Source organism: Caloenas nicobarica, chromosome 4 (assembly GCF_036013445.1).
Source record: "Caloenas nicobarica isolate bCalNic1 chromosome 4, bCalNic1.hap1, whole genome shotgun sequence".
Classification (NCBI taxonomy): Eukaryota; Metazoa; Chordata; class Aves; order Columbiformes; family Columbidae; genus Caloenas; species Caloenas nicobarica.
In genome coordinates this window covers 27,211,205-27,227,519 of record NC_088248.1, presented here as the reverse complement: position 1 = coordinate 27,227,519, position 16,315 = coordinate 27,211,205, and the positions used below count along the sequence as shown (strand labels likewise).

Below are 16,315 nucleotides of genomic sequence, written 5' to 3'. Positions count from 1 at the left end.
TCTGTTAATACCAGGTAGATTGAATTTCTTTTTAATGCAAATATTTGTGAATATTTGCTATTATTTTATGTTCATATTATCATGAATATTAATATAACGTATAATTTTCTAGTATTGCTAGATACTTTATGTTAATATTTTTAATGACTTTTCCCATGTAAAATCCACAACATTTTTAAACTGAAAACTATAATAAAGAATTGACTGTTTTCAAGTAGAGCTGAAACACATATCATAAAGAAATACAGAGTCACATAAATGTGTAGTTATAGTCTTGTATTTACAAACATATAAACTAAAAGGCAAATCAACTAAAAAGCTGCAATATTTTGTGATTCCAGAGGGGTTCAGGAAAGTCCAACACTTGCCATGATCTAAGGGTACATAATCACCTATATTTAGACACTTATGAAAAAAACATAACAAACTGACCTTAGCTTTTTTTCTTTCTTTGCTGCAACTTCCTCATATATAATAGCAAGTCAAAACCCAGATGTTTAGGAGACATTCTGCTTTTTACTTATCTGCTCCCTGTGCTCTGCCTCACTGTAAACTTCAACAAGTGTTTGCACAACATTATGCCCAGGTTTTGAGCAATGGAAGTGATTATTTCCCAACCCCTGTACTTGCCCCTTCTACTCCCCGTGTGTCAAGTGGAATGGCAGGCAAATGCCAAGCCCTTTGAGGGGAAATAGAGGTGGGTTTAGAAGACAGAGTGGGATTTTTTCCCTGGGGAACAAGAGTAGGGTGGTAGTGAGGACACACAGGAGGCAGGAGTTGACAAGAGTTCACCTTCCACAAGCTGAACCCTCATTCCAGTGAAAGCTTTGTCTCCTGGGCCTTTGGAGTCTTGTGTGCACAACTTCTCAAGTCAGAGGTCTCAATTTGCCTAAAAAAAGACAGATTCTTAATTTTCTTAGAGCAATCTTATCAGCCCAGAGGTTGGAGCATTCCCCTGGAACTGGGGTGATCCAAGCCAGCAAGCAACTGGATCGCAGCTCTCCCCCATCCCTCATGATGGTCCTGGTCACCAGAGTACGCATGAATCCCCCTCACCGTGGCCCTTGTGTTTGGATGTCCTTTGCTACATGCAAAGGCTAAATTATCCCAGCCAAGATCCAAAAAGATTCCTATTTGACTTTTGTGCTCATTAGACAAGGTAATGAGTCATGAAATAGAAAAACCACTAGTTTCCATCCTGCAGCACAGAGAACACATCCTACATACTGACCTGAAACACAGGCCAGGGAGATATTTCCTTCCCTTTTCAGCAGTCTTTTAGTAGTTAGCCTATTGCATAACTGTTGTTTTGTTCGTTAAAAGCGTGCTTTTAACAGGGTTAAGCATGGATGGTCTCTGCTTGCAGCTGTATCAGCTCAGTCAGTGAGTTACCCTTCAAAAAGAGCTGCAATTCCAGTTGCAAAAGTTGTCTCTGATAGCCAGCGGGGAAAAAATTCTGCCAAAATCAGACAATGGATTTAGAGTTCCCATAGGCAGGGCAGACAAGATCCTGGGCAAAGTGTCGAAGGGATGTAGGGAGAAGTCGGGCAAAGCACGGCACTCCCAGGAACACAGGTTAGGAGTGCCTGGCCCTGGGGCTTGATCTCACATCTTAACCTTTTTATGCCATTATCATCACTATTACACTCCCTTTACATCATCCCGATGAAACTGTGTCATATCGAGAAAAAGTGGAAGTAGAGGGGATGCTTTAGCTCTCAGAAAACATAGTGGATTTTTATTTAATGACAAATATCCTGCTCTTTTAGGCAGCTACTTACCCTTAGCTCAGAGGCAGGGTTAATCATAGAGGTGGAGTAGGCTCTTGACTTCACTTTTGACCTGGGGATTTCTGCATATCTCTTACTGCCACACTCAGGAAACAGCTGAGTCTAGCGGTGAGGAGGACAAGCAGTCCTGGATTTTACTTAGGGACTTGAGGGGGAATTTTCTTTTTTTTGCCTCAGGCATTGATGCTATTTCAGTACACACCAAAATTAGATAATAAAGGACCTTAGAAAAATGGGATCACTAATCAAATTTGAATTATCCTGTGTATGTGCATACATATGTAGAGACACAGAGAGAAAGAAAGAGATCCCAAAATAAAAGAATCAGCAAAATCTTATTCAAAGAAAGCTGGTTAAAGCTTCAACATCTAGAATTTTAACATCAGTGAAATGTGAAACCACCCTGTTATTTTAACATAACATGTACAATGTAATAAAACATAAACCATAAAATATAACCTTCTGTACCTGGTAAAATCCTCTTCTTTTTCATGCTTTCAGAGAATGAAATGTGTTTTTCAGTAAAGCTCCTAATCACACACACTCCAGATGGGTTAAAAAAACCAAATCTTCATTTAAGCAACAGATCAGCATTTGAGCCCAAGTCTTCCCTTGAAATTGTCTCCCTTGCAAGGTAATATCTCCACCAGCCACAGCAAATAAACACTCAGCATTCATGCAACATGATTCTTTAACAGAAATGTCTACAGCAGTGCCATAATGTTATTTCCCTTTGTTAAAACCTAAGGTTATGGTCATTGAAAAAGATTACAGAAAAGACTTATTAACAATATCTAGCACTTACAAAGAAAACAAAAGCAGTTGCATTCAGCAGGTCATGCTATTTTGATTCCACACAAAGCTTCCTCTACTGATCATTCATTAACATGTGTGACATGAAAAATGCAGGTACGATTTTCCAAGCCATTCAGAATTCAATATCTACTTCCCACAGGAATCTTTGAATATTGCAGGCTCAAATCCTTTATTGAACAGGTACTATTAGAGATGAATTTACTTTGGAGGATGCCACTTCAACAGAAAAAAAAAAAAATCTGTAACATCAAAATAACACTGAGGTAAAATCCTGATGCCAGTGAAAAAGCTGTTCAGTTATTTCAGCACTGCTCGATTTCTAATCTAGTTGTTTAAAATCAGATAAGTAGAAGCTATTACCATAAACGGAGATAAGAAATTAAATAGCTTAAGTATAGATCTGGAATCCCTACAAAGAACAGTTATGACCCTGAAGAAAATAATAAAAAGTTATAACATAAATGTAACTGAAACCATCATAAGGTTGTATTACCAAATAAAGGTATGTATTGGAAAAAGCACAAAATTTACAGAAGTCTACAAAAGAAATTGGAATGTGTGGCTATAACTTATTTTAATAAATTAATACATTACATAATTCTCAGCAGAATAATTCCTCGTCATTGAGGAAGGAGTTTCACAACAGTCATGTGACTCATCTTTACTGCATCTGGGAAATTCCTCTAACGCAATCTACATGCTAGCAGAGCACACATGTTGGGCACAAAACAGTATATAAGGAAGATGGATCCTCAGACCAGGCATCAGCAATCCTCCAGACAAGAGGGGTCACTGCTCCACAGAACCAGAGATAAACAATCCAGCAAAAAACTCCTGACTAATCATGAGCAGCAAACTTGTGGCTGTCCTGGCTCTTTTCCTGATTTTGGTGGCTGTGTCTCAAGGTGAGTAAATCCCTCCCAAGATCCCCATGTATTATTGTGTAGGCATCTACCGAGATGCATGTCCTTGCAGAGAGGTAGCTTTGTATTTATATTTATATTTCAGCAAATTAGTGTCTTTCGAGACATTTTCAGCAACTTGTCTTCAGTCAGAAGTCTACCAAGTAGCCCTTGTACTGAAGAGTTACTGACATCTTGTGGGAAAAATTTTAAGGGTGCAACTTAAATTTGCTTTGTTTCAATGTTTCATTTGAAGCGTATGTGACTAGAGACAGGATCTTCCGCTTAAGTGTTTGAATGTTTCTCTGCCTTCCAACACAAAGGACAGTATATGATCTCGTATTTGTTACTCAACGATCATACTGCCTCAAGCAAATAGTATAAAGCTGGGAACAGAGAACAAACAATATGAACATAGAAACATGGGCAAGCCTCCTGTAAATGAAAAAAAATAGGGCTCTGTCTTCTGTATAGTTGCCAGTTTGTCAATCCAGATATTAAAATGATGCAACTAACTGTAAAGTGTGGTCAGTACAAGTAACCACAAAATATGTGGCTTTGTTTTAAAAAGATGTGATAATTTAGTTTTAAATGTACTTGGGCATCAGCTCCTCTGAAATAAATAGGCAATTGATCTTGATACTTTGAGGACTTAGGCAACTTGGACAAATGCAGTATTTCAAACAAGAAAATAAAATAAAGCAGTGATGCTTTATATCTGATATAGGGATAGTAAGACCACCTCTCAAAGCACAATATTCCTTTTCTGCTCACAGGTAGGACCCTGCCAAGGATGGCAACCGAGCTGCGGTGCCAGTGCATAGCCACTCATTCCAAGTTCATCCCACCTAAAGCCATTCAAGACGTGAAGCTGACACAGAGTGGCCCCCACTGCAAGAACGTCGAAGTCATGTAAGCAGCTCTGCGACAGCCTCCCTCTCCTTCACCTACACTCTGCTGCTGCTTGCAGGGGCTTTTAAGATTCACAAGTATGACAGTAGGTTGACGTTATGTAGTCTGATGTGGTTATTCTTTTGAGAGAGACAATTTTAAATAATATACTGTGTTTTTAATTGTCTCTATGACCTTATGTATTCCTGAACTGATCATTATTTACCTGTCATGGGACATATTAAATCATTCAGGCAAAACCCCCATTAAAGAGTGTGCATCAGTTTAGAGAGAAAAACTAAGTTCCCACAAGCAGATTTAGAGAAGCAATGAAACTAATCTGGTCTTGAATGGCATGGAGGAGGGACTAAAATGTTGAAATCCTTATACTGCCAAAATTCCTTTTTACCACTGGAGGTTTCAATCATTGTGTAAGAAACCTTTACTAAAGTAAACAAATTCAAAACAAGTACCCATATCTACTGAGAAAGATTTTTGGGAATGTGTGACTGCTTTGAGAGCAGGTACACAAACTCACAAAACTTCTCAACAGTTTTACCCTCCTCAGCTGTGGAACACATACAATAAAATGACGAAGTCTAACCCAGAGCACACTGGGATGAATTTATACTAATTAATCTAAACATTCAGTATTAAATTCTGTGAATAAAACAAATTCACATAGTAGTTTCCTGACTTCTCTTTTTTCCCTGTTTTGCAGAGCCACTCTGAAGGATGGTAGAGAGGTGTGCTTGGATCCCACTGCTCCCTGGGTGCAGCGGATTGTAAATGCAATTCTGGCCAAGTAAGTCACATTTGCTCTCAATTTGGGCAGGTAAATCTTCCCCAAAAAAGTCAATTTGTAGGATTTCTTAGTGATTTTCTTGTAATCAGATATAACGAATGTGGAAACTTGCTGCTTAGCTATAGAATTAGTCTTAGTCTTTCTGACTCTGCTGCAGAGTCCTTGTTCAAGCCGATATGTCACAGAATCACAGAATCACAGAATGTTAGGGATTGGAAGGGACCTCAAAAGATCACCTAGTCCAATCCCCCTGCCAGAGCAGGAACACCTAGATGAGGTTACACAGGAATGTGTCCAGGTGGATTTTGAATGTCTCCAGAGAAGGAGAATCCACAGTCTCCCTGGGCAGCCTGTTCCAGGGTTCTGTTACCCTCACTGAGAAGAAGTTTCTTCTCAAATTTAAGTGGAAGCTCTTGTGTTCCAGTTTGAACCCATTACCCCTTGTCTTACCATTAGTTGTCACTGAGAAGAGCCTGGCTCCATCCTTGTGACACTCACCTGTTACATATTTATAAACATTAATGAGGTCACTCCTCAGTCTCCTCCAAGCTAAAGAGATCCAGATCCCTCAGCCTTTCCTCCTAAGGGAGATGCTCCACTCCCTTCATCATCTTCGTTGCCCTGTGCTGGACTCTCTCAAGCAGTTCCCTGTCCTTCTTGAACTGAGGGGCCCAGAACTGGACACAATATTCCAGATGTGGTCTCACCAGGGCAGAGTAGAGGGGAAGGAGAACCTCTCTCGACCTACTAACCACCCCGCTTCTAATACACCCCAGGATGCCATTGGCCACCTTGGCCACAAGGGCACAGTGCTGGCTCATGGTCATCCTGCTGTTCACCAGGACCCCCAGGTCTCTTTCCCCTATACTGCTCTCTAATAGGTCATTCCCCAGCTTTTACTGGACATGTCACTATCAAACTTTTGAGTACCAGCAACTCCATCTGGAAGGAAAGGAATACGAAAGTGTTTTGGCTCCCATTGAAATACTAGGCTTTAAAAAAATTCATCTTCCCCTTACTTGCAGTATCATATGTTGATAATTCATATTTCCAAGTCAAAGAGTTTCTTGATTCAAGTAAATGCAGAAACTCATGCTGCAGATGTTTCCTAGCTGGGCACAAGACATGCACACACTGGGATTTCAGTGGTTGCTTTCAAAACATGCCTCAATATAGCACATAGGTTTGGAAACAGACCACTCAACTGTTCATGCAATGCTATGCAATGATAATTGTTCTTGAACCTCCTTTTAAATTATCCTCTTTCCTCACCCCTTAATAGGGCTCAACTCAATTCTGACTCGCCACTCTAAGAAACACCAAGACAGAAAAAATCTGGGAACTTGTTCCACTCCTCCATTGAGAGAAGCTAGAGGGAAAAGCATCATTCAGGTTGCATACCACCTTCCACCTCCTGCATCAGTGTTATGATGTTAATTGTGGATTAATTTATCTATTTATCTATTTATTTATATATTTGCATCTATTTAAGAAAGCCTTTCAAAATGGTTCATGTTGTCTGTGGGACATGCTGTTTATTTACACTAGAGATGTCAAACAGGTAAAGTGCTAAAGGAAATGAAGAACCTTTGGAAGCCACTTCAGCCAAACACAATCAGTTAAGTGCAATGCACTTACAGCACAGCTCATTTACACTAAGTCTTACTATTTTGCTATTACACCAGCAAACTGATAATTCCTCTTGCTCCCCTGGAGTGCACTAGTATGTTGTGTCAACAACAGTTTCCTGAACCACAGTCAGCCTGTGGCTAGACTGTGAACTGTGATTTCTGACTTTAAAAATCTAGCCTACAGAATGTAAGACAGTGGGTTTGGTGTTTATTTATTGTGAATTCCATGCTATTTATAAAAATATTTATTGAGTAGTTTCTCTACAAGACAAAAAAGGATGATAATTAATTTAATTCTTACTGGATTTTTCATTCATGCTATTAATTTCTTAAGAATTTTTCACAATCCCATTGCTCTGTACAAGTATGTCTAATTAGCTACTCAATCAGCTAATGGTAAAAAATTTAGCTTACATACACAGAATTTGCTTGTGAGAGTGTATTTGTTCCTAACAATGTATTGTTATAATAAATGTTTTCTACAAAAAAAAAAAGTTATCTGTTTGTTATTTTACATTTTCATTTGCTTTATTTGGAAACAGTCAGCTTCATTTTTGCTACCGTTGTCTGATTTCTGGAGCTGAAATGCAAATTTTTAGTACATAGTACTGTAACTCACCCTGTTATGGCAACCTGACATGACTGAATGCAATAGCAATGTCTTAGGGAAGGGTAATGTTCACCCTCCTCTCTTCAGGCTGTTCCCAGTCCTTGTGGACTAGTGGCCTGTAGAGCAAGACTCCTTATTTGAGTACCTTGCAGATAAGAGAATTTTACCCTCTGGTGCCTAAATACTGCCAGTGTCCAGATCAGCCTCAGAGGTGTAAATCTTATGACATCAAAAGGCCACTATTTGACTATCAAAATGGGAATTTGTGACCTTTACTTTGGGTACCCAAGTATCAAGCATTTGCCCTTGTGCAGCACAGCCCTTGTGAGTGTAATGCACCTTCCCATAGGAGTCCCAGTGCAGTTCATAAGACAAGAGTATAAAACAACCATCCTTAACAATTCTCTGAAATCAGCAGCTCAAAGCGCAACAGCAGCCAAATGAAAGCCAGTGGAATGTTGGCCATCTTCAGGAATGGAAATGAGAATAAGAGAGAGAGGTCACAGGTTTGTTGCTCTGTACACAATTTTAGTGTGCTCACCTTTTGAGCACTGTGTGCAGTTTAGATCTCTGCATGTCAAGAAGCAGGTACCTGAGCTGGAAAAGCTAAAGGAAAGGGCAGTGGCAGTGATGAAAAGGACAGAGCAGATGCTCTACAGGAGACTAAACAGGACTTCCAATTTGGAAAAGAGGAGGTTGTGGAGAATTTGAGCAAGGCTTACCAAATCCTGAAGGCAAAGGGTGATGTACAGAGGACTGTCATTCATCAAATCCCACTCTTCAGGGTACTTGATGAAATTTGCAGGTCAGCATAGAACAGATAAAAGAAAGTACTTTTTTAGACAGCATACAGTGACCTGTTGGCAGAAGGCAGTCAGATTCAGATACTAAAAGGAATACTAAGTGATTTATTCCTCATATCCCTAAAACATGCTAAGCTATGGTACTGTGGGGACAAGGGAGAACAGCCCAGGGTGGCACGCTCTCCTATTGCCACTGCTGGACATGGGCTGCTGGGCTGGGTGGACAGTAGTACTGATCTGCTGTGAAGTCTTTATGTTCTGTGTTCTGGAGAATCCAACACATGTGAATGATCAGATCAGGTTTAGTTGATCTGAAAATACGGCTTCTATTTTCCTCTCTTCTTCAGTATCACTCCAAGAGGAAAAGGGAAGAAAGAGCCCTCCTCCTGTCGCCACAACAGTACAGGAGTAGCATCATAGTTAACATCTGCGCAGAACAAGTTCTGCTCTCCCCTGACCTGTTGCCCACCCGTTTGCGCATTGCATAACCAAAGGATGAATGATATAAGGAAACAGGCCTGCTTCTTTTGAGAGAGGAAAGGGGTTTAAGATTTCAAGGGATTTTCCCTGGACAGGAGAAAAGAGGAATGTGAGAGAGCTATTGAGTGTTTTGGCAACTTGAAATCTGCAAGATATCCATTAGGTCCTTGTCCTGGTTGATTAGGAACAGAGATCAGAACCTATAAGTGAAGGAGATCCAATAGGCTTCCACATGTACCTCTTTCTGTTGCAAATACTAGCACTTCCATGAAAACTGAAAAATTCATATGATGAAATAGAATGCACAACAGAGACTGACTACACTGTAGCTCCCAGTAAATGGTACTTACCCAGAATATGGCAAAAATAGGGTGGATTCCTGCTTTCTAACAGTGATAAAAGCAGTTGAAATGGAGGTCAATCCCTATCCATCAGACAATGCATGTGCTCTCTTTCTGAAGCAATCAGGAAAAGGTATGTTTCTACATGTGTTTCTACAGCAGAAATTGTTTTATTCCACCAGATGCTACACTCTCTTCAGCTGAAAGAGCTTTGAAAGAGCTTTCAGTTTTGGCTGAAAGTAAGTAGCCATGTGACAAAATAGCAGCATGTATTAGTTGGATTAAGCTGCCTGAGTAGCAATAGGCACAGGAGATGCATGACCACCCAAGGAATTTTAAACTAATGTTTACCTGTTTATTTGAGGCATGCACAATTTAGTGCACTTTAACCTATGATCTAGATATTCTTGAAACTGCATGATTATTGCCATTTTGTGATCATAAAAGAGGAAAGCTATCTTTAGCTTGCTTTTTCTTGAAGACCCTGTGCAGTGAGACTGATCGGTCCCCTCCTCTACCCATATCATTTTGGCATCAGATTGAGGCTTTCAACCATTTGAACTCTAAACAACATGTCCGGTGGCCCTCCAGTTACCAAGCCATGCAGAAGCCACAGAAGAAAGCTTCAGCCTTTGAGAACACACAGACTATTTAGTATCTGTGTGTATACGCTTTCCGATCCATGTAACACACCAGAAAGCTGAACAGGCAGTGAGTAAGAGGCAGAACATTTGCATCACAACCAAAGAAAGGCCCCTGAGATTTCACTGCAGCTAACTACATGTTCTTGTCCATCTTCTCCTTTTCCCAATCTCATCTGAGCTTCTGCTCCTCTTGCCCACTTCATTTGGCATCAAAATTGTATTTCTACAACCCTGCCAGAAGGTCATTCCATGTTACAGATGTGTATTCATCACCCTCCATTCATTTCTCTACTGCCCTCTTTGCAATCAAATATAGCAAAGGTGTTTATATATCCTTTCTGTCCTCAGCTATCTTCTTGCTCCCTTATTTCATCTTCCTTCCAAACCACTTTCACTTCCTTTTTCACCAACAATTTCAATTTGGGAGCAAAAAGGACAGTAGTAACAACCAAACAATGAAGTAACAACCTCGTGTTATCTCTTATCCTCAAACTCCCTCTCCCATGACTGGTTGCTGTAGTTCTGCTCTTGTATCGAGAGCCTTTTCAGTCACGAGCTGTAATTTGTTCCCTTGAATTTCAATGTTACTGTTATTAAAATATCGAAAGTATATTTGTCTCTAACGTATAAATGCTGTAAACCATAGAGGAAGTCATTGAAAGAAATGTTGGAAAGTCCCTGAAAAATAATTTAAACTCTTCCTTAAAAGAACAAAGAATACAAACACTAGTTTGCTGGCCTCCACTAATCTGTCTGTGCTGAAAACTGGCTAATCCAAACGTCCTGGTTATATATCAGGTGACAGACGAATTATCCATGATTTACTTGCTTTTGTTTTATGGATTGCTTCCCATTCTGGACACGATTGCGTTTCTTACATTGCTATCACATAATACGGGAAAATCCCAGGAAAATTACACATAGTGCTGGCTTGATATTGCAGACTTGTTCCAAACTTTGCATTTGTTCTTGTTTATAACAGGATATTATGAGCGACCCCGCAGAAAATGGATCCTTTGGAAATAATACAGACTGCCATGGGTACTTCTGAGTCTGCAAAAGTGAAACAAGAATTTCACCACCTATAAAAATAAGCCTGAGATGTCTATTGTTAAAAATCATTGTGAAAATCTATTTTTAATATAACCTACAGTTAATTATGTTAATAGTAACAACTACTAGCACCAGTCAGTGCGCTGATGACTTAACAATTTGCATGGATTTCTAGAGAAGAAGGTACTATGCATGACAGAATCTAGAAGGCAGGCTGAGACACAATTCAAAATTACAAAAGGAATAAGCTGTTTTCCTTTAGCCAGATCTAATGCTTAGTAAGTTCAAACGCAAACTCTGTACTATTAGAGCTGCATATCTACAGTGCTTACAATGTATTTTCTTCAAACCCCTCATACGTTCGGCCTGCTCAGCATCTTGTGACCATGACTACACAGAACTTCACAGAGCTATTTAATTTCAACCTGAAAAGTTGAAAGCAATAAGATTTTCTTATATTTTTCCTCTTTTTTCCCTAATGCCTTCCTAAATGCTTCCTAAAACGCAAGATGTCTTTTTGACTGCCATAATACATCGTACACAGTTCTTTAAAACACATCAAATCTGTGACACCCAGATCTATTTCCTCAGTGACAAAAGCTAATTTACAGTTCCTTCTGTGCATATACAGTAAGGTTATAGGTATAACTAAGCTCCCTGGTACTTAACTTAATCTGCCCTTTCATGGAACAGGCAACATTGTGACATCTTGCTACAACTTTCTGCAGGCAGATTTCAACACAGTTATGCTCGATAATTTTGTATCATTATCAACCTCTGATAGGACCAACTATCTTATTCCATGAGAGTTAAAATTCAAGAGGAAAAGATCAAATTTTTTTGAAAGAAAAGTATGCTAGGTTGACCAGATCCCACTAACTTGTAGATCCACTGACTCAGCCAATGACTTTAGTGGATATTTGAAGTAAGACCTTTCCTTCCAAAAGGTGCACTGGCAACTCCAGTATCAGCCTATCAATTTCTCCTGTTCCTTACTGAAAGAGAAGTAAACTGGGGAAAATGTAATATTTTTTTTTGCTTTTGAAGATCACTATTTTTCATAGATATATACCTTAAAAAAATCTGTGGAAATAAAATTTCATTAGACAAGTAGCTTGTTTTGATAGCACATTTGGACCCAGTTAGTCACCTTTCCTCCTATGAGCCTTCAGTTTTTAGAGAAAGCAGTGGTGAGAGGAAAGTTTTTCAGATTCAGCTATAAGCTATATGCCAGAATGTCAAAACCAATTTTTAAGCACTGAAGCAACACTCACACTGAGCTGCTGAGATTAATTATTTCTAGTTTTTCATCACAACTGTTTTCTGGAATGATAAAAGTTCCATAATACAATCAAATGAGTAAGTCCACCCTCTTATCCTGGCTTTTTTTGTTAAAGATATATAATACCTGCTTCCACAGAAATGATGACACTTCAAAGATATGGACAATTCTTTTTTTCCTCCTTTTTTTTTTTTTTTTTGGTTTTGAGATCATATTTCTTTCAAGATTGCAAGCAGATGAGAAAATCACAATTCAGTTGCACAAGCTAAAACTAAAATGTCAATAGAATTGTAAAAGCTTGAAATACTCACCACTTCTGTTTACCTTTAGGAGTAACTCTGCAAATGTTTTTATCACATTTGTTGACCTTTTTGTTACGTAAGGATATCATGGAGAAGGGAGCCTTGTCATATTGAGGGGCATGGATACACATTTCATCTTTTTAATTGCCACTAAATCAGGGCAATGAGAGTATTTACGGTGCTTGGATTCCCATCTGTTCTATTTTGACAGTTCTGCCTTGCTATGGAAGTGGGATCAAGACACGAGTGTGAAAATGCTGAGAGGATCTTGAATGAACTACTAGCATTCCCAGGATTAAGAAAGAAAAATGCCAGTACCCTGGGCTCCTGCTCATCCCTGTGCCCTCAGAACTACACTTTCTCTGTGACAACCTGTTCAGATTACCTTGATGGGACAAACAAGATTACATGGCTGTGCTTACTCCACAGGGGATGCAAGCCTGGAGTTTCAGTGGATTGACTTGTAGATCTGTAACAGAGCTGAGCAGTGTTTGGTCTTTGGATTTGTGCTCAAGCCTCTGCCACCTAAACTACTCTCTTATTTATTTAATCTCACTTCTACTGTCTTACGATCACATGACAGCTGGCAAATTAAAGAAGCTGGGTAGTGCCAGGGAGAATTTCCCTCTGGGAAATCATGGATGACTTAAGAGAAACCAAAACATAGGCAGATGATAGGAAGACAAACCTTAGATCCAAGAAATTGAAAGGGGTTTTTTGTTTACAAACTATTTGCAGTGTATTCTTTCCTTCTTTACCATTTTATTAAGTGTAGGACACATATATAAGCATGCATTTTCCTGTCCTATAGACTATAACCTCTCTTAGATTTCTCCTAGTGTATATTCAAACTATTGTAATCTTCAGCAGTGACTACTGCTAACTTTTGACAGGACTTTTCATGTCTCACTTTGTAGTGACTTTTTAAAATCTGAATAAGAAGGAACACATACGTTTTGTGAAAACAAACTCTGTCCTCTTCCATTCACTTGAAGGAAGCTCCGTTTATGGCCATGAAGCGTCAATAACACCAAAGCACTTACAGAAGACATTCTTGCCTCATTAGCTGAATGCGAAAGCATTGAGTGGAAGATATCATTAATCGTAAGACTGGACATGCTAGTGAAAGCCTGGATTGCAAGTGTTTCTTTTCTCTTGATGCAGAACATCTAGAAGGAATGAGACTGCAGGAGAATGAGCCACTGCATGGTGGCAGAAACCAAGCATCAAGGAAACAATGCCATGATCAAAAGGAAAGTACATGTTTACCAGTGTTTGGGAAAGCATGACCAACTGCTGTAATGGGTTATGAGAAAATGAATGAGTAGACAAGGAACAGATGAGCGCCTTATGTTCTCCCTTTGGACAGACTTTCACAGAAGTAAAGGAGAAGCAATATATACCAAGCACAGCAAAGGGCCAAAGAGTAGAATTTCAAATGTCACCTGCCACCACCCAACCTTGGACATGGGACAGAACTGTTGCAGTATGCCTTCCCATACAGAGATATCTGGGTTGAAATCCTCCTCAGGGTCTACGGCACTTCAGATTTAAGCCTCCACTCATGTTCAGCTTGGATTTTTCCACTAACTGAAACCACACAAACTTTTATGTGCATTAAAACTAAAAACCAGAATCACAGAATCACAGAATTTTAGGGATTGGAAGGGACCTCAAAAGATCATCTAGTCCAATCCCCCTGCCAGAGCAGGAACACCTAGATGAGGTTACACAGGAATGTGTCCAGGTGGATTTTGAATGTCTCCAGAGACGGAGACTCCACAGTCTCCCTGGGCAGCCTGTTCCAGGGTTCTGTTACCCTCACTGAGAAGAAGTTTCTTCTCAAATTTAAGTGGAAGCTCTTGTGTTCTAGTTTGAACCCATTACCCCTTGTCTTACCATTGGTTGTCACTGAGAAGAGCCTGGCTCCATCCTTGTGACACTCACCTGTTACATATTTATAAACATTAATGAGGTCACTCCTCAGTCTCCTCCAAGCTAAAGAGATCCAGATCCCTCAGCCTTTCCTCCTAAGGGAGATGCTCCACTCCCTTCATCATCTTCGTTGCCCTGTGCTGGACTCTCTCAAGCAGTTCCCTGTCCTTCTTGAACTGAGGGGCCCAGAACTGGACACAATATTCCAGATGTGGTCTCACCAGGGCAGAGTAGAGGGGAAGGAGAACCTCTCTCGACCTACTAACCACCCCGCTTCTAATACTACCCCAGGATGCCATTGGCCTTCCTGGCCACAAGGGCACAGTGCTGGCTCATGGTCATCCTGCTGTTCACCAGGACCCCCAGGTCCCTTTCCCCTATACTGCTCTCTAATAGGTCATTCCCCAACCTATACTGGAACCGGGGGTTGTTCCTACCCAGATGCAAGACTCTGCACTTTCCACTGTTATATTTCATTAAATTTTTCCCCGCCCAACTCTCCAGCCTGTCCAGGTCTCGCTGGGTGGCAGCACAGCCTTCTGGCATGTCAGGCACTCCTCCCAGTTTGGTGTCATCAGCAAACTTGCTGATAGTACACTCTATTCCCTCATCCAAGTCATTGATGAATATATTGAATAATACTGGCCCCAATATTGACCCTTGAGGCACTCCACTAGATACAGTCCTCCAACTAGACTTCGCCCCATTGACCACAACTCTCTGGCTTCTTTCCTTCAGCCAGTTCACAGTCCACCTCACTACCCGATTGTTTAGTCCACACTTCCTCAGTTTAGCAGCAAGGATGCTGTGGGAGACGGTGTCAAACGCTTTACTGAAGTAAAGGCAGAGCACATCCACCGCTCTGCCATCATCTATCCACCTTGTTATGTCTTCATAAAAGGCTATGAGGTTGGTCAAACACGACTTCCCCTTGGTGAAGCCATGTTGACTGCCCCTAATGACACTCTTATCCTTGATATGCCTTGAGATGGCACCAAGTGGCTCCATCACTTTCCCAGGGATGGAGGTGAGGCTGACCGGTCTATAGTTACCCAGGTCCTACTTCTTGCCCTTTTTGAAGACTGGAGTGACATTTGCTTTCCTCCAGTCCTCAGGCGCCTCTCCTGTTTCCCAAGATTCGGCAATGATGATGGAGAGTGGTCTAGCAATGACCTCAGTCAGCTCCTTCAGCACCCGTGGGTGCATCCCATCTGGACCCATGGATTTATGGATATCCAGATTGCTTAATTGCTCCCTAACCCAATCCTCGTCAACTAAGGCAAACTCTTCCATTGTCCTGACTTCCTCTGGGGCCTCGAAACCTCGAAACTTGTTGGGACAAGTTTCCTTACATGGCATTAAAAAGAAGAACCAAAATCCATTTGCAAACAGAGACATCCTAGATGCTTATATTCATTTAAATCTCCCAGGCTGACAGGAAATGACTCTTGATCAGGAAGTGAAAGTACTCAAAACAGAGAGGACTCATTTCTTGGTTTGTTTAGGTACACTACTCTTCCCTTGCAAAAGGGGCCTTCTTGTGGTTGCTTTTCGTCAGAGGTAGAAAGAAAAAGTAGAAATTGGCTTTATATTCAAATCTACAACACTAGGTTTGAAACATTTTGGCTGAAACCACATGTTCCACAAAAAACAAAAACGTTAAGTCTTAAAACATGTTACCTGTTAACGTGGTGAGAATACAAACTGGCAAGCAATGATATGGAAATACAATGCCCAAGAAAATAAGCTACATTGCTGATACACTGTAAATGGATTTTTTCCATAAATTTGAGCATATCTTATGTCTGATTGTATTTCAGTCCTTAGTGAGTTTTCTAGTGTACACAGTAAGTTCACTGCAATCCAGGGTGACATGCTTCTCATAGGAAAATTTTAGCTTTGCAACATTTAGGAATTTTTTAGGACATCAACAACCACTGAACATGAAACACGAATTCTGAGGGTGCAATACAGAAACAATGGACTACACTTCACAGATGCCCGTATTGCTCTGGAACAAGTGACATTTG

The 16,315-nt window shown here is 40.3% G+C and overlaps 1 protein-coding gene across 1 annotated transcript; it reads left to right on the top strand.

The window, feature by feature from the left end:
- Positions 1-3,450: 3,450 nt before the first annotated feature.
- LOC135988398 (interleukin-8-like) lies at positions 3,451-6,517 on the top strand. The gene is made up of 4 exons (XM_065634334.1): positions 3,451-3,511; positions 4,285-4,420; positions 5,121-5,204; positions 6,487-6,517. The coding sequence occupies exons 1-4, from the start codon at positions 3,451-3,453 to the stop codon at positions 6,515-6,517; spliced, it is 312 nt and encodes a 103-aa protein (XP_065490406.1).
- Positions 6,518-16,315: the final 9,798 nt, after the last annotated feature.